This window comes from Agelaius tricolor, unplaced genomic scaffold, assembly GCF_023055355.1.
Source record: "Agelaius tricolor isolate 1412-34295 unplaced genomic scaffold, bAgeTri1.0.p SCAF_41, whole genome shotgun sequence".
NCBI classification, from domain to species: Eukaryota; Metazoa; Chordata; class Aves; order Passeriformes; family Icteridae; genus Agelaius; species Agelaius tricolor.
The window spans coordinates 1,951,388-1,969,170 of NW_027269301.1; the positions used below are offsets into that span (position 1 = coordinate 1,951,388).

General features: G+C 59.3%; 1 protein-coding gene across 1 annotated transcript; it reads left to right on the forward strand.

Annotated features, from left to right (window-relative positions):
• The first annotated feature begins 112 nt into the window (after nucleotides 1–112).
• On the forward strand, nucleotides 113–16,709 carry LOC139603796 (actin filament-associated protein 1-like 2). Its single transcript, XM_071454736.1, has 17 exons — nucleotides 113–269; nucleotides 4,328–4,453; nucleotides 5,049–5,123; nucleotides 5,227–5,282; nucleotides 5,857–6,052; nucleotides 6,124–6,344; nucleotides 8,295–8,474; nucleotides 9,534–9,617; nucleotides 10,052–10,136; nucleotides 10,924–11,141; nucleotides 11,636–11,760; nucleotides 11,836–11,953; nucleotides 12,073–12,181; nucleotides 13,040–13,174; nucleotides 14,819–14,964; nucleotides 15,065–15,175; nucleotides 16,545–16,709. Exons 1-17 carry the CDS (start codon nucleotides 254–256, stop codon nucleotides 16,569–16,571), a joined length of 2,028 nt encoding a protein of 675 aa, XP_071310837.1. The 5' UTR covers nucleotides 113–253; the 3' UTR covers nucleotides 16,572–16,709.
• Nucleotides 16,710–17,783: the final 1,074 nt, after the last annotated feature.

Genomic DNA, 17,783 nt, shown 5'->3' on the forward strand with positions numbered 1-17,783 from the left:
TGTCCCTGTCCCGATCCCGATCCCCATCCCTGTCCTGATCCAGATCCCAATCCCGATCCCGATCCCCGTCAGGATCCCGATCCGGGTCCCTGTCCTAATCCTGGTCCCGGTCCCGGTCCCTGTCCTGATTCCGGTCCCGATCTCAATCCTGCTCCTGGTCCCCATCTCAATCCCGGTCCGGATCCCAATCCCGATCCCGATCCTGGTCCCGGTCCCCGTCCCGGTCCCGGCGCGATGTGATCGCTCCCGCACCATGTCCCGGCAGCGAGGTACGGGGGGGGGGCTCCGAAGGGATGCGAGGCCGGGGGGCACCAACCCCAGACCGGGGGGAAAAGGGGGGTTCAGCCCTGGGGGAGGCTGAGGGGGCAGGGAAGGGAAAAGGGGGTTCGGGAAAAGAGGAGGGGGTGAAAAGGGAGGGTGGGAGGCATGGGGGGCTGCGGGGTCAGAGCTGGAGGGGAAGGAGGGACGGGGTTGTTCCCCCGACATTGGGGTGTCCGCCCGACATTGGGGTGTCCCCCCGACATTGGGGTGCCATGTCAGGCTCGGGGGGCCCAGCGCCCCTTCCAGCCCCCTCCCAGGGGCAATCTGGGGGTGCAGCAGCCGCGGGGGGAGCGTCCCCACCCTGCAGCCGTGGCCTGGAGCCTCCGCACATGACGAGTCACGCTGTGGCCGCGAGCAGCTCCCCGCAGCCTCCTCTGAGTCATCCCGCGCTGGGCCCGAGCCACCCGCGGGGTCCCCCGGGTCACCTCCACACCCCCGCGCCCCCCCGGGCGCCTCGTGGCTCGGATAAAACCCCAAAAGGCTGCCCCGAATCGCCGCCCGCGCTGGCATCACCCGGGCGCTGCCGTTCCCGTGGCATCCCCGGGGCCGCGAGGATGAGGAAGATGGCACGAGGATGAGGAAGATGGCACGAGGATGATGATGATGATGACGATGCCACCGTGCCGCGGGCGGGAGCTTTGCTAGGAGACGCTCTGTGTGTGTTTGGGGGGCGTTTTCCTCCTGCCCCGCAGACCGAGGCTGATGTTTTCCGTGCCGGCCGCTTTCCCTTGGCACGGCAGCGGGCACCGGGCACCGGGCCAGGGCTCAGGGCAGCCCCTGCAGCGGCTGCGGGCACGGCTGGGCACGGCTGGGCACGGATCGCTGCCCCAGCGGCCGGGGGAGGGCGCGGGGGGGGCGCAGCGAGGGCAAAAGGGTGAGAGAGAGGACGGAGATGTCATTGCCGAGGAATTCAGCCTGGGCGGAGGAGAGCAGAAAGGGAGGGAGGGGACGAGCCAGGCCCGCTGGCCAGGGGGGGACAGTCCCGTGTGCCCCACGCCGCCCGCAGGTCCCTCCAGCGCTCCCCTGCCCCAGCCCCCGCCGCTTTTCCCGCTGGGAGCTCTTCCCCCCCTTCCCTGCCCCGGTTTCCAGGGCAATCCAGATGTTTGGGCCCAGCTCCGGCGTTGCTCGGCCCGGACTCAGCGCTGCCAGATGTTTCCTCTCCCCCCGGGCTGGGTGTGGGCTCCGCGTCCGGGGACGCGCGGAGGGGACGGGGGGACCCCGGTGCCAGCAGCTCCGGGCAGGGGAGGGGGCGTCACCCGGCCCTGGGACCGTGTGACATGGGGGGCTCCTTCCTCTGCCTCACCCAGGGAGTGCCAGCGCCTTTTTGGGGTGCCACCGCCTTTTTGGGGTGCACCACATCCCCGTTAACACAGAGAAATCTGGGATTCATCCCCGTTAACCTGAAGAAATCTGGGATTCATCCCTGTTAACCTGCAGAAATTTGGGATTCATCCCTGTTAACCTGGAGAAATTTGGGATTCTTTCCCATTAACCCGGAGAATTCTGGGATTAATCCATGTTAACCCCGAGAAATTTGGGATTCATCCCCGTTAACCCGGAGAAATTTGGGATTCATCCCTGTTAACTGGAAGAAATTTGGGATTCATCCATGTTAAGCTGAAGAAATTTGAGATTCATCCCCGTTATCCTGGAGAAATTTGGGATTCATCCCTGTTAACTGGAAGAAATTTGGGATTCATCCCTGTTAACCTGGAGAAATTTGGGATTCTTTCCCATTAACCTGAAGAATTTTGGGATTCATCCCCATTAACCTGAAGAAATTTGGGATTCATCCCTGTTAATCTGGAGAAATTTGGGATTCATCCCCGTTATCCTGGAGAAATTTGGGATTCATCCCTGTTAATCTGAAGAAATTTGAGATTCATCCCCGTAAACCCAGAGAAATTTGGGATTCATCCCTGTTAACTGGAAGAAATTTGGGATTCATCCCCATTAACCTGGAGAAATTTGGGATTCATCCCTGTTAACTGGAAGAAATTTGGGATTCATCCCTGTTAACTGGAAGAAATTTGGGATTCATCCCCATTAACCTGGAGAAATTTGGGATTCATCCATGTTAATCCCGAGAAATTTGGGATTCATCCCTGTTAACCCAGAGAAATTTGGGATTCATCCCCGTTAACCCAGAGAAATTTGGGGTTCGGGGATCTGGGGGTGTTGGTGTCACCTGTGGCGCTGCAGGTGCAGCATCGGCCGGTGGTGGCCTCACTGGCACTGTCCCTTTCCAGCTGTGCGGTGGCACAGGGGCTCCAGCAGGGCCCGGGGTGCTCTGGGGACAGCTGGCACCGGTGCCAGGCCGTGGGTGTTTGATGCCAGAGCCCGGGGGGAGCCGGGCAGTGACCCTGGGGCACCGGGGGACATCTGCCCACTGCGGTGGTGGCACCTGGAGGTGCCCAGGGCGGGAGGGCCCTGCAGGAGCGGGGACAGACCGAGGGCACTCCTGGTCCTGCCCTGCAGCACCTGCATGGACTCCAAACTGTCCCCACCGGGGACAGAGGGACAGAGGGACAGAGGGACCTGCCCGGAGTCCCTCGCGACACCGCGGGGTGGCGGCGCTGCTGGCCCGGCCCTCCCGCTGTCCCTGCTGCGGGCACAAAGCAGCTCCTTGTCCCTCTGTCCTTCCCCGCCTGGCGCTGAGCCCCGACCCCTGTCCCTACCCTCGGCATTTCAGCCTTCATCAGCCGTTCCAGCCTGCCAGGGCTCCTCTTCCTCCTCATCTTCCTCATCCTCCTCCTCCTCCTCCTCCTCCGCACGTGCAGCAGCAGCAGCAGCAGCCCCCGGTGCACCCGGGAACAAACCGGCTCTGTGAGCACAACAGAGGAGCCTTCATCCCCGCAGGGCCTCTCCTCATCCTCCCCCGGTGCCCCCGCGCCCGTCAATGGCCGCATTGTGCCCGCCCGGGGCAGGTGCAGCAGCAGGGCAGGGCTGGTGGGACCGGGCACGTACCTGCCATGGCATCGGGGACACCCCATGGTATCGGGGACACCCCATGGCATCGGGGACACCTCCTGGAATCGGGGACACCCCATGGCATCGGGGACACCCCATGGCATCGGGGACACCTCCTGGAATCGGGGACACCCCATGGCATCGGGGACACCCTATGGCATCGGGGACACCCCATGGAATTGGGGACACCCCATGGCATCGGGGACACCCTATGGAATTGGGGACACCTCATGGCATTGGGGACACCCTATGGCATCGGGGACACCCCATGGCATCGGGGACACCCCATGGCATCGGGGACACCCTATGGAATTGGGGACACCTCATGGCATTGGGGACACCCCATGGCATCGGGGACACCTCATGGCATTGGGGACTCCCCCATGGCATCGGGGACACCCCCATGGCATCAGGGACTCCCCATGGAATTGGGATCCTCCTATGGCATTGGGATTCCCCTATGGCATCGGGGACACCTCTGTAGCATTAGGGACCCTTCATGGCATTGGGGACACCCCCAGGCATTGGGGACACCCCCTGGCACTGGGGACATCCCCATGGCATTGAGGACCCCCCCCCAAGGCATTGAGGACACCCCATGGCATCGGGAGCACCCCACAGCATCAGGGACACCCCCACGGCATTGGGGACACCCCACAGCATCAGGGATCGCCCCTATGGCATTGAGGACCCCCCACGGCATTAGGGACACCCTCAAGGCATTGAGGACCCCCCATGGCATTGGGGACACCTCCATGGCATTGAGGACACCCCCTGGCATTGGGGACACCCCACAGCATCAGGGACACCCCCACGGCATCGGGGACACCCCCACAGCATCAGGGATCCCCCTATGGCATTGAGGACACCCCCACGGCATCGGGGACACCCCCTGGCATTGGGGACACCCCACAGCATCAGGGACCCCCCACAGCATTGGGGACCCCCCGGCCGTGCCCGTGCAGGAGGCAGGGCCGGTGCCGCCCCGCGGTGCTCTGGGTGTGCGGTGTCACGCTGCTGTCGCTGTCCCCTGCAGACCTGGACAAGCTGCTGTCGGACCTGCGCTCCTTCCTGCTCCTCCTGGACCGTGAGAGCCTCAGCGCCGCCGCTCGGGCCAAGAAGAGCTCGGTGTGGGAGCTGCTGGGGCGGCTGCAGGGCCCGGGTGAGTGCGGGGCTGGGGCTGTGTCTTGTACTGGACTGGTTAGTGAGAATCAGAATATTCAACACAGGAGATTTATGGTATTGGAATGGGAACTTCGCCCTGGTGCCCCTTTTAGTCTCTTATGTTTTTGCTCTCTTACCCTCTTACTCTCTTATCCTCCTTTAGTCTCTCACCCTCTCATCCTCTCTCCCCCTCTCTTCTCTCAGGCCTGCTCTGAGCTGTGCCTGGCAGCCCCCAGCAGGCCCCTGCACCCAGGCCTTTTGCAATAAACCCCAAATTCCATGACCAGAAGAAGATTTCTTGTACTGTAATGGGAACCTCACTCTCATCCTCTCTACCACTCCCTTCGCCTCTCTCCCTGTTTGGGCCTGCTCCGAGCTGTGCCTGGCAGCTCCCAGCAGGCCCCTGCCCTTGGCCCTTTGCAATAAACCCCAAATTCCCCACCTGGCTGCAGAGATCTCTCATCTCCATCCATCCCCACCATCCCTGACACTCCTGCAGGCATGGGGGTGCACAGGGTCACCAGGGTTAGGAGTATGAACGTGTTTAGGGCCAGTGAGAGTCCCTGACCCTCCCTGGGCCTTGCCCCTCACAGCAGAGGATGCCGAGTACATGATCATGCGCTGCCTCTCGCCCTCCCCGGGGCCCCCGCAGGCCCGGACCAGCCCGGGTGAGTCCCCCCCGTCCCCATCTCCTCCTCCACGCGTGTTTTGGGGCGTCCCCGACCCCTCAGCTCCCCGGCACGGAGCTGCCACTGCTGCTTTTCCCCTCAGGCTCCGGGAGCGCGGATGCAGCGGGAGGCAGAGCCCGGCCGAGCCCGCCCGGAGCGGTGAGAGGGGAAACGAGGGGCTGGGGGGCTCAGAGAGGGGCTGGGGGGCTCAGGGGGGTGGGAGAGGGGGCACAGAGGAAGCTCAGGGGGTGGCAGAGGGGCTGGGGGACTCAGGAGGGTGGGAGAGGGGACAGAGAGGGGCTGGAGGGGCTTGGGGGATGGGAGAGGGGACACAGAGGGGCTGGGGGGCGCAGGGGAGCACTGAGGGAGCTCAGGGGGTGGCAGAGGGGGCACCGAGGGGCTGGGGGGGCTCAGGGGGGCAGCAGGGCCTGGGGGGGGCTCAGAGGGTGGGAGAGGGGGCAGAGAGGGGGCTCAGGGGGTGGGAGAGGGGACAGAGAGGGGCTGGGGACTCAAGGGAGCAGCAGGGGCTGGGGGGGCTCAGGGGGGCACCGAGGGAGCTCAGGGGGTGGCAGAGGGGGCACCGAGGGGCTGGGGGAGCTCAGGGGGTGGCAGAGGGGGCACCGAGGGGCTGGGGGGGCTCGGGGAGGCAGCAGGGGCTGGGGGGGCTCAGAGGGTGGGAGAGGGGGGCCCATCCCATGCCCACGATGGCACCACTGGCCAGCCTTGCTGGCAGCGAGGCTCCAACCAGCCCGGGAGGTTTTTTGGTGCCCACCCGCCCCCGGACCCTGCGAGGTTCCCCCACATCTGGAACCCCCCCTGTACCCCCAGAACAAGGAGCCGGGCGCCCCCCCCGAGACCCCCGGCCCCCCCGGCCCCCCCGGCCGATGACTCCTACGAGGACACGGAACCCCCCGGGCACGGCAGAACCGGTGAGGACCCCCCGCGCCCCCTCCCCAGCGCCGCCCACCCTCCCCTGCCCTGACCCCATCCCCGCTCCCAGGCGGCGGCGACAGCGACAGCAGCCACTACGAGTCGTACGGAGAGGAGGAAGAGGAGGAGGAGGAGGAGGCGGTGAAGGACCGGGCTCATTACCTGCGCTGCAGCGCCGAGGCCGAGCCCCCCGGGCGGCCCGAGCCGCAGCTCTGCGGGTTCCTGTGGAGGAAGCGCTGGCTCGGGCAGTGGGCAAAGCAGCTCTTCATCGTCAGGGAGCACGTGCTGCTGGTGAGGAGGGTGCATGGAGGCGTGGAGGGGGAAGGTGAGACAGGAAAGCCTCATAAATATGATTGGCTGGCAAAAGATGTCGAGAATATAAGCGAGATTGAAATGAAAGCAAGTTTCGGTGAGCCAGGGGGGACAGACAGACAGACAGAGTGTTGGGGAAGATGAAACAGGAAAGCCTTATCAATATGATTGTCTGGCAAAAGATTTGGAGAATATAGGAACTATAAGTGAGATTGAAATGAAAGCAGCTTTGAGATCCCTCAGTTACTGAACAACTGGAAAACCATGGTGTGGCTGCTGAAGGTGATCCCCTTTGGATGGAACAACACCCTCTGCTTGCAGACAGCTCCAAGGGTCAGAGCAGACCCTACAGCTTGGCAGAAGGGGCCCAAAGAGGAGTTTGTAGGGTTTAAAATGTAACACAGGATGGTAATGTAATGATTCTATAGGCTGTATGGAAATGCTGTAGGATCTGTATCTTGTACTAGATTGGCTACTGAGAATCAGAATATTCAGCACAGCAGATTTATTGTATTGGAATGGGAACCTCACTCTCTTACCCTTTTTACTCTCTTACCCTTTTACCCCCTTACCCTCTCATCCTCTTCATCCTCTCTCCCCTTCTCTTCTCTCAGTCCTGCTCTGAGCTGTGCCTGGCAGCTCCCAGCAGGGCCCTGCACCCAGGCCCTTTGCAATAAACCCCAAATTCCATTGTTGGGGAAGATGGAACAGGAAAGCCTTATAAATATGTTTGTCTGGCAAAAGATTTGGAGAATATGGAAACTATAAGTGAGATTGAAATGAAAGCAGCTTTGAGATCCCTCAGTTACTGAACAACTGGAAAACAATGGTGTGGCTGGCTGAAGGTGATCCCCTTTGGATGGAACAACACCCTCTGCTTGCAGACAGCTCCAAGGGGCAGAGCAGACCCTGCCAGCTTGGCAGAAGGGGCCCAAAGAGGAGTTTTTGGGGTTTAAAATGTAACACAGTATGGTAATGTAATGATTCTTATAGGCTGTATGGAAATGCTGTAGGATTTGTATCTTGTACTGGATTGGTTAGTGAGAATCAGAATATTCAGCACAGAAGAAGATTTATGGTATTGGAACGGGAACCTCGCTCTCTTACCCCTTTTACTCTCTCACCCTCTCACCCTCTCTCCCCCTCTCTTCTCTCAGTCCTGCTCTGAGCTGTGCCTGGCAGCTCCCAGCAGGGCCCTGCCCTTGGCCCTTTGCAATAAACCCCAAATTCCATTGTTGGGGAAGATGGAACAGGAAAGCCTCATAAATATGTTTGTCTGGCAAAAGATGTCGAGAATATAGGAACTATAAGTAAGACTGAAATGAAAGCAAGCTTTGAGATCCCTCAGTCACTGAACAACTGGAAAACAATGGTGTGGCTGGCTGAAGTTGATTCCCTTGTGATGGAACAACACCCTCTGCTTGCAGACAGGCCCAAGGGGCAGAGCAGACCCTGCCAGCTTGGCAGAAGGGCCCAAAGAGGAGTTTGTAGGGTTTAAAATGTAACACAGGATGGTAATGTAATGATTCTGATAGGCTGTATGTAAATGCTGTAGGATCTGTATATTGGACTAGATTGGTTAGTGAGAATTAGAATATTCAACACAGAAGAAGATTTATGGTATTGGAACGGGAACCTCGCTCTCTTAGCTCTTGCCTCTTACCCTGTTTATTCTCTTACCCCTTTTGCTCTCTCCCCCTCTCTTCTCTCAGGCCTGCTCTGAGCTGTGCCTGGCAGCTCCCAGCAGGGCCCTGCCCTTGGCCCTTTGCAATAAACCCCAAATTCCTCACCTGGCTGCAGAGATCTCTCATCTCCATCCATCCCCACCATCCCACCCCCTCACTCCTACAGGCATGGAGGGGCTCCCCTGACCCCTCAGGGCCCCCCTGACCCCGCTGTGCCCCCCTGACCCCGCTGTGCCCCCCTCAGTGTTTCAGGTGTGCCGCTGACCTGCAGCCCGTGCTGGAGCTGGACCTGCGCGGCTGCCGCGTCACCGCCAAGGACAAGCGGGGCAAGAAGATGCCACACGCCCTGAAGGTGACAGGGACAGCAGGAGAGGTGCTGGTCATCGGCTTCCAGAGCCGGCAGCAGGCCGAGGACTGGAGGAAGGTTTGGAGGTGTTGCAGCCAGGCAGGAGCGGGGTGGGCAGGGGGATGCCGCTGCCTGGGGGCTCTGTATAAATCACCAAGTTCCTCCAGCTTTGTCTCCACAACCCCCATACCAAAAATCCTAAAATCGACATTTTCACCCTATGATAATTTTATTATTACACCTTTCAAACTTCTGTGACTTTCCGGTCCTCATACAAAGCTGGAAACTCGCTCCAGGGGTCACAATCAAACCCACAGGTGTTCTGGGCTGTGTGCCCGCGCGGGTCCTCAGCAACTCTGGACACCCAGAGGGACACACTGAGTTCTGACAGAAATGGAAATAGGATGGGGGTGGACAGGGTCACCAGGGTTAAGAGTTCTATCCCCGGCTGGGGGCTGTGTACAAATCACAAACAGGACAGGACTGCTGGGAACGTGCCTTGAGCTGTTTGATTTTCCAGCATCAGCCTCATTCCATGGTGATGACAATGGGAAGATGCCACCAGCTCACATCCCAGGCAGCAGACCCAGAACTTAATATTAAAGCTCACTTTATAAGTGTTTTGACCAATCCCACAAAGCAAAAGCACATTGACAGTAGTTCTATCCAACCACTATAAGCACAGGTACCTTTGGTTAAACAATGCTTGCTTATTTCAAATACAATCCCTGCTTGTGAGCCTTCAAACACAATGCTCAGAGCTCCATTATTAAGCTTAGAACTCCCTAATATCTCTCTAGATAAACTTTTCTGTAGCTTAGAGAGTTATTCTAGACAAGTGTTAATACACAGACCATTGTTCTATTTGTCTTTGCTTTTCTACAGTTTAAATAATTTTTCTGCTGCCCAATCTCATGGCTGCTGCTTTAGCTCTGCTCACAGTTCTGCTGTCTCTGGGGCCTTTTGCAGCTTTCCCAAACCCCTCTGATTTTATGGATTCCCACAGGGGAAATGGGGGCGTGGCCCCGCTCAGGTGCTCCCGGGGTGTGTCCCCATTCCCTTTTTGGGGTTGTGAGAGCGTTTTCAGCTGGGGGGAGTGGGAGTGAGGGGTGTAGTGCTGCCTGTTTGGCTCTGCAGGTGATCGAGGAGGTGAGCAGCGATGCCCCAAGCGGGCTGGCAGCACTCAGTGTCCCTGCACCGCCTTCCTCGAGGCTCAGCAGGGTGAGTTTGTCCCCTGGGAAACTCAGGAATGGCTCAGGAATACACCCAAACCCCTTATCCTGGGCTCCTTTTGGGGAGGGGGTCAGGAATACACCCCAACCCCATATCCCAGGCTCCTTTTGGGGAGGGGGTCAGGAACACACCCCAACCCCTTATCCTGCACTCCTTTTGGGGAGGGGGTCAGGAACACACCCCAACCCCAAATCCTGTGCTCCTTTTGGGGAGGGGGTCGGGAATGCACCCCAACCCCAAATCCCACACTCCTTTTGGGGAGGGGGTCAGGAACACACCCCAACCCCAAATCCTGGGCTCCTTTTGGGGAGGGGGTCGGGAATGCACCCCAACCCCGAATCCCGCACTCCTTTTGGGGAGGGGGTCAGGGTGCAGGAGGCTGAGACCCCACCCAGCTGGGTTCTGAGCCTGCCGCACCCCAGCTCAGCAAGGAGGAAGAGGAGGATGAGAATCGCTGCCGGCAGAGCCCGGCCCGCAGCCCGCGGCCCGGAGAGGACGCCAAAGGAGGTGGGGGCTGCGAGGGGCTGGGGGTCGGGGGGGCTGCAAAGGGCCGGGGTTTTGGGGATGCCGCCCTCGGGGGGGCTGCAAAGGGCTGGAGTTTGGGGGGTACCTGCGAGGGGCCGGGGTTCGGGGGGTGCTGTCCCCGGGCGAGGCTGCAAAGGGCCGGGGTCCGGGGGGGGTGCTGGGCCGGGGTTCCGGGGTTGCCGCCCCCAGTGGGGGCTGTGAGGGGCCGGGGTTTTGGGGGTGCCGCCCTCGGTGGAGGCTGTAAAGGGCCGGGGCCTTGGGGGTGCCATCCCCCTTGGGGGCTGCAAAGGGCCGGGGTTTGGGGGGGCTGCAAAGGGCCGGGGTTTGGGGGGGCTGCAAAGGGCCGGGGTTTGGGGGTGCCGCCCTCGGTGGAGGCTGCAAAGGGCCGGGGTCTTGGGGGTGCCATCCCCCTTGGGGGCTGCAAAGGGCTGGGGTTTGGGGGGTACCTGCGAGGGGCCGGGGTTCGGGGGTGCTGTCCCCGGGCGAGGCTGCAAAGGGCCGGAGTTTGGGGGAGCTGCGAGGGGTCGGGGGTGCCGGGCCGGGGTTTGGGGGTGCCGCCCTAGGGGGGGGCTGCAAAGGGCCGGGGTTTGGGGGTACCTGCGAAGGACCGGGGTTCGGGGGGTGCTGTCCCCGGGCGAGGCTGCAAAGGGCCGGGGTTTGGGGGAGCTGCGAGGGGCCGGGGGTGCCGGGCCGGGGTTTGGGGGTGCCGCCCCCGTGGGGGGCGGCGAGGGGCCGGGGTTTGGGGGTGCCGCTGACCGGGTGCCCGCAGGGTTCCTGGCCGTGCGGCTGCGGGGCCGCTGGCAGCGCCTGTGGTGCGCGGTCCGGCACGGAGCCCTGCGCATGTTCCCGGAGCCCGGCGCTGCCCAGCGCCCCGTGTGCGCCCTGCGCCTGGACGGCTGCGAGGTGACCCCCGGGGCGGCCGCCGGATCCCCCCAAAACCTCCGGATCCGAATCGCCCAGCGCGGCCGGGAGCTCGCCCTGCTGCAGGTGAGGGACCGGCAGGGAACCCCCGAGTCACTCCTGGGGGGCACCTGGACCCTGTCTAGGGGGGCACCCCCGAGCCCAGACCCTGTTCTGTCACACACCCCCGAGCCCAGGCCCTTCCTGGGGGCACCCCTGAGCCCAGACTATGTTTAGGGGGCACTCCCTGAGCCTGGACCCTGCCCCAGGGGCACCCCCTGAGCCCAGACCCTGCCCTGGGGCACCACTGAGCTCAGACCCTGCCCTGGGGGCACCCCCTGAGTCTGAACCCTGCTGCAGGGGCACCCCCTGAGCCCAGGCCCTGCCCCGGGGGCACCCCCTGAGTCTGAACCCTGCTGCAGGGGCACCCCTGAGCCCAGACCATGTCTAGGGGGGCACCCCCTGAGCCCAGCCCCTGCTGCAGGGGCACACCTTGAGCCCAGCCCCTGCCCCGGGGGCACCCCCTGAGCCCAGCCCCTGCCCCTGGGGCACCCCTGAGCCCAGCCCCTGCGCCCCCCCAGGCCCGTTCGGACGAGGAAAGGGAAGCGTGGCTGAAGACCCTGCAGGCCAGGGGAGGAGCGGAGCCCAAGAAGGGCGACGGGCCCCCCCCGAGACCCCCCAGGCCGAGCAGCCGCCCCGCTGCCGGGTAAGGACCTTGGGGACCCCCCGGCCCTCCCGCTCCGGGTGGGGCGCGGGGGTAACGCGACCCCTCTGCCCTCAGGGGGCTCCTGCTGCGCCGGGTGCCCACCCCCAACGCCTACATGGACGATCCCTTCGGGCAGGGAGCAGCTGAGACCCCCAAACGTCTCCACTCCAACGCGGAGCGGCTGCAGCAGCTGGTAACATCTGCCGGGGGTCTGTGCCCCCCACTCGTGCCCCTCAGCGCAGGGGGATCCACTCCCACTCCCACTCCCAACATCCCCTTGCCCACGAGCTTCTCTCGGCCTTCCTTCGGCAGCAGCAGAGCCTGGACCGGGCAGCGCAGGGGCAGCGCCCCAGACCCGCGTCTGCCGTGCCCAGCAGTGCCAGCAGCGCCGCCCCGGGCGGTGCCCGGCCCGCGCACGCAGGTGAGAGGGGCGGGGTGTGCCCACCTTCCCCAGAGCTGGGATTTCTGTGTCCTTCCCCTGTTCTTCCTCCCCAGCGTTCCTCCTCTTCCCTTCCTCCTGATCACCCTTTCTCTTCCCTTTCTCCCCAGTGTCCCTCCTCTGCTCTGTCCCCTGAGCATCCTTCCCCTGCCTTTCCTCCTCACCCTCCCTCCTCTTCCCTTCCTCCTGATTATCCTTTCTCTTCTCTTTCTCCAGACCCTCCCTGTTCTTTCCTTCCTCCTCACCTTCTCTTCTCTTCTCTTCTCTTCTCTTCTCTTCTCTTCTCTTCTCTTCTCTTCTCTTCTCTTCTCTTCCCTTCCCTTCCCTTCCCTTCCCTTCCCTTCCCTTCCCTTCCCTTCCTCATCACCCTTTCTCTTCCCTTCCTTCCCACCATCTCCCTGCCCTTCCTCATCACCCTTTCTCTTCCCTTCCTTCCCACCATCTCCCTGCCCTTCCTCATCACCCTTTCTCTTCCCTTCCTTCCCACCATCTCCCTGCCCTTCCTCATCACCCTTTCTCTTCCCTTCCTTCCCACCATCTCCCTGCCCTTCCTCATCACCCTTTCTCTTCCCTTCCTTCCCACCATCTCCCTGCCCTTCCTCATCACCCTTTCTCTTCCCTTCATCCTGATCATTCTTTCTATTCCCTTCCTTCCCACCATCCTTTCTCTTCCTCCGGACCCTCCCTCTTCTTTCCTTCCTCCTCACCTTCCCTTCCCTTCCTCCAGACCCTCCCTCTATTTCCCTTCCTTCTCACCTTCCCTTCCCTTCCCTTCCCTTCCCTTCCCACCATCTCCCTGCCCTTCCCCCTGACCGTGCCTCCTCTTCCCTCCCTCCCCAGCTCTCCAGGCCAGGCCTGCCAGTGCCCAGCTGCCCCAGGACAGCCCCAGCCTGCAGAGCCGGGATCAGTGCCTGTCCCAGCACACCCTGACCCTGCCCCAGAAGAGGGGCACGCGGAAAGGGCTCGATGTCGTCGGTAGGAGCACGCAGGGGCTCTGGGGATGTTATGGTCTCTTCCAGACAGGTCTTGTGAGCTCTCAGAGAAATATTTCACGCCTAAAATAGCATAAAATCAGCAAGATGGCTTCTGTAGTAGTGTTAGAAACAGAAAAGTTTTAAGGGAAGGCAAAATTACAAAGCTCTTTATGGAGAAAACCTGAGCTGAGGGCAAAAATCTCTCGCTCCTAGTAAAACACCCTACAAAAAACGTTTGTTCTTTTGTTCTCTTCTTTTTCTAGTAAGTTGCTTAAGTGAGACTTTTTAGCTTCTGTCCCACTGGCTGTCCTTCAGTTTGAAGTAAAGTCCCCAAAGTCCTATAAAGTGTCTTTTTTTCTAATTAAAGAGAGAAACTTCTGAGCTTCTTTTCCTTTTTAAAAAGAACAAAAGATAATTTAGTCACTCTGTTGTGGCATTCACATTCTCTGAAAAAATCCCTTTGCCCAGGATTTTTCTCCTGGGAAGCTGAGAAGGTTCAGAGAAAAAGGAAAACAATTCTGATCTCATTTGCTTCTCCTGTGTTTTGCTTGTCTGGAATGTGTTTGGGGATTGTTTACCCACAGGTGATTGTTCCATTGGATTCTGGCATGAGTTGTTTTCACTCTTTTGGCCAATCAGGGCCAAGCTGTGTCAGGACTCTGGAAAGAGTCAGGAGTTTTCATTATTATCTTTTGAGCATTGAGTATCTTTTCTGTATTCTTTAGTATAGTTTAGAATAGTATTCTTTAATATAATATAGTATCATAAAATAGTGAGAACATGGAGTCAAATGCATCATTCCTGCCTTCATTGGGGCATTTCTCAGCAAATACAAAATTCTGTCAAATTCTATTCCTGCACTCTGGGCTGGGGACTGCCCACTCTGGAGTCGGGCACTGCCCCATCCTGGCTGGGGACTGCCCACTCTGGGGTCAGGCACTGCCCACTCTGGGGTCAGGCACTGCCCACTCTGGGGTCAGGCACTGACTGCCCACTCTGGGACCGGGCACTGCCCAATCCTGGCTGGGCACTGCCCACTCTGGGGTCAGGCACTACCCACTCTGAGTTCAGGCACTACCCACTCTGAGTTCAGGCACTGACTGCCCACTCCTGGCCAAGCACTGCCCACTCTGGGTTTGGGCACTGCCCACTCCTGGCCAAGCACTGCCCACTCTGGGGTCAGGCACTGCCCACTCTGTGGCCACTCCTGGATGAGCACTGCCCACTCCTGGATGGGCACTGCCTACTCTGGGGTTGGGAACTGCCCACTCTGGGGTCACTCTGGGCCAGGCACTGCCCACTCCTGGATGGGCACTGCCTACTCCTGGATGGGCACTGCCTACTCTGGGGTTGGGAACTGCCCACTCTGGGGTCACTCTGGGGTCAGGCACTGCCCACTCTGGGGTCACTCTGGGCTGGGCACTGCCCACTCTCGGCAGGGCACTGCCAACTCTGGGTTGGGCACTGCCCACAGTGGGCTGGGCACTGCTCACTCTGGGGTTGAGCACTGCCCACTCTGTGCCCACTCCCGGCCGGGCAATGCCCACTCTGTGCCCACTCCTGGCCGGGCAATGCCCACTCTGTGGCCACTCCGGGTTGGGCACTGCCCACTCCTGGCTGGGCACTGCCCATTCTGTCCTTGCAGGGCACAGAGCCTCTCCCAAGCCGGAGCGGCAGCTGGAGAGGGGCGTGCAGGGCAGGCTGAGAGCCGGCTCCGAGATGAACCTGCTGAGCCTCAGGAAGTCCCTCAAGGGTCACATCACTGCTACCACCGGCTCGGCTGGCTCTGAGGTGGGAAACACCGAGGTTTGAATTAAAGGATCCCCTGAATTACAGAAATAGTGAGGTTTGGAGGGCACCTCTCACCCTTTTTGTGCTGTTTTTCCCTCAGGGGTCGTTCCTCAGGCCGCTGCTGAAGCGCACCACGTCAGCCAAGAGCGCCCTGAGGCCGCCACCGTCCCCGGTCGTGGCAGGGAAGGGAAATGTGATGAGGAAGACAAAGGTAATTCTGGATTAGGTGTCTGGGTTTGGAAAGCCAGGTGTCTGCTGAGGAAGGCAGGAGCCTCCTCTGAAATGTAAAAAATGTAAAACCCCCTCTGTGACCGTGTTCACAGGGGGCTGAGGATGAGGGAAGAGACGAGGATCTGACTCCATGTTTCAGAAGGCTTTATTTATTATTTTATGATATATATTACATGAAAACTATGCTAAAAGAATAGAAGAAAGGATTTCATCAGAAGGCTGGATAAGAATAGAAAAAGAAAGAATGATAACAAAGGCTTGTGGCTCGGACAGAGAGTCTGAGCCAACTGGGCTGTGATTGGCCATTAATTAGAAACAACCACATGAGCCCAATCCCAGATGCACCTGTTGCATTCCACAGCAGCAGAGAACCATTGGTTACATTTTGTTCCTGAGGCCTCTCAGCTTCTCAGGAGGAAAAATCCTAAGGAAAGGATTTTTCATAAAAGATGTCTGTGACACCCCCTCCCTCCAAATTGCTATAAATTTTAAATTAAGGGGCTCAGGCAAAAAATATGGGAGCAGGAATAACAGTTCTTTAACGGGGAAGAAAATAAAAAGATAAAATAAACAATGCAGTGAACTAAACCAACACTGCCAGAGTCAGAACCCAGCCTGACACCCTGTGGTTCAGGCTGTTGGCAGCAGAACCATTGGAATTGTGGCTCAGCCCTCCTGCAGTGCCAGGGCTGGTTCTGCTGAAGCAGGGATCCTGGAGAAGGGTGGAGTCTCTGCCTCTGAAGATCCAGGGGAAGGAGAGGCAGCTGCTGCTCCTCTGGGGAATCCCGTGGAGAAGCCGTGCTGGTGTTCCAGAATCTCCAGATTATATCCAGGTAGGAATGCTTGGCTGGTGTTCCAGAATCTCCAGATTCTATCCAGGTAGGAATGCTTGGCTGGTGTCCCAGAATCTCCAGATTATATCCAGGTAGGAATGCTTGGCTGGTGTTCCAGAATCTCCAGATTATATCCAGGTAGGAATGCTTGGCTGGTGTTCCAGAATCTCCAGATTATATCCAGGTAGGAATGCTTGGCTGGTGTTCCAGAATCTCCAGATTCTATCCAGGTAGGAATGCTTGGCTCCTCCCTCTGGGCTCACATCTCCCAATGGGATGCTGCAGTTCTTATCAGCCATGCAGGGACATTCAATGGCCTCTTATCAGCAGATGTCTCCCCAGAGGGAGGAGTGGGTGTGGAAGAGATAAGGAAAACTGTCCATGAACAGGAGACAGCTGCCATGCAGATGGGGAATTGAACACAATTTGCTTGGCAATCCAGGACAGAAGGGTTTAGGGGATCCTACAGAACAGGGAAATGAGGGATTGACCCCCCCCACAATTTAATTTATCCAGGAGTGGGAGATGAAATCTGCGATGTGAGCACCACAGAGTCTCCCAGAGAGCGTCGGGCCGCGCGTGGATCGTGCAGGACCAGCCTGGGATCAGCCCGGAATTTGACTTTTACCCACCAGTATCAACGCTACCACTACGCACATCTATTTTTATATCCAGATATATCGATGCACACATATCAGCTCCCCAGCCGGGGGTCTCCTGCCTCTCCCTCCTGCATCCCCACCTCCTTTATGGGGTGCAAACCTCCATGAGCTGCTGGCTCTGTCCCCAGTATGGGCCCACCCCGAATTTCCAGGGATGGGTGTGGATAAACCCTGGGGGACACAGATTTATTTGGGAGGGATCCGATTCCATTCCCTGGAGCCAGCGGGACCCGGGCTGGGCCCTGGGTGCTTTTCCAACAGCTGTGCTTGTCAGGGCTTGGTTTGATTGGAGAAATGTTTATTTTGATTTTTATTAATTTTTTTTTAGAGAATTAAAAAAAATGAATAATACTTGGGTTTTATGGGAAAGGGTGAGCTGGGAAGTGGGGTGAGGGGGGTGTCCTTGTCCTTATCCTGGTGAGTGCGGCTCCATCCTGCTAAAGGGGTTTGTGGGGTCTATCCCCATCCCAGTAAGGGGTTTGTGGGGTTAGTCCTGATCCCAGGGAGGGAATTTGTGGGGTCAATCCCCATCCTGTTTAAAGGGGTTTATGGGCTCCATCCAGGTGAAGGGGTTTGTGGGGTCAATCCTGATCCCAGGGAAGGAGTTTGTGGGGTCCATCCCCATCCTGGTAAAGGGGTTTGTGGGGTATCCCAATCCCAGTGAAGGGGTTTGTGGGGTCCATCCAAAGTGGACTGATGGCCCCCCCACAGTGTGTGGGGGTTTGTTCCCATCCAAGTGTGTGGGGTCCAGGCCATTCTGATGAAGGGGTTTGTGGGGTCAATCCTGATCCCAAGGAAGGAGTTTTTGGGGGATATCCTGATCCCAGTGAAGGGGTTTGTGGGGTCAGTCCCGATGCCGGCCGGGGAAGGGGTTTGTGGGTCTACCCAGAGTGGGTTGATGCCCCACCCCTGGTGTGTGGGGGTTTGTTCCCATCCAGGTGTGTGGGGTCCATCCCCATCCCGGTGAAGGGGTTTGTGGGGTTAATACCAATCCCAGTGAAGGGGTTTGTGGGGGATATCCTGATCCTGGGTGAAGGGGTTTGCGGGGGTTATCCTGATCCCGGTGAAGGGATTTGTGGGGGATATCCTGATC

Coding starts and splice junctions, on each gene's coding strand:
- LOC139603796 (XM_071454736.1), top strand. Junction 5,124..5,226: donor GCAGGCCCGGACCAGCCCGG/GTGAGTCCCCCC, acceptor TTTTCCCCTCAG/GCTCCGGGAGCGCGGATGCA. Junction 11,142..11,635: donor GGGAGCTCGCCCTGCTGCAG/GTGAGGGACCGG, acceptor GCGCCCCCCCAG/GCCCGTTCGGACGAGGAAAG.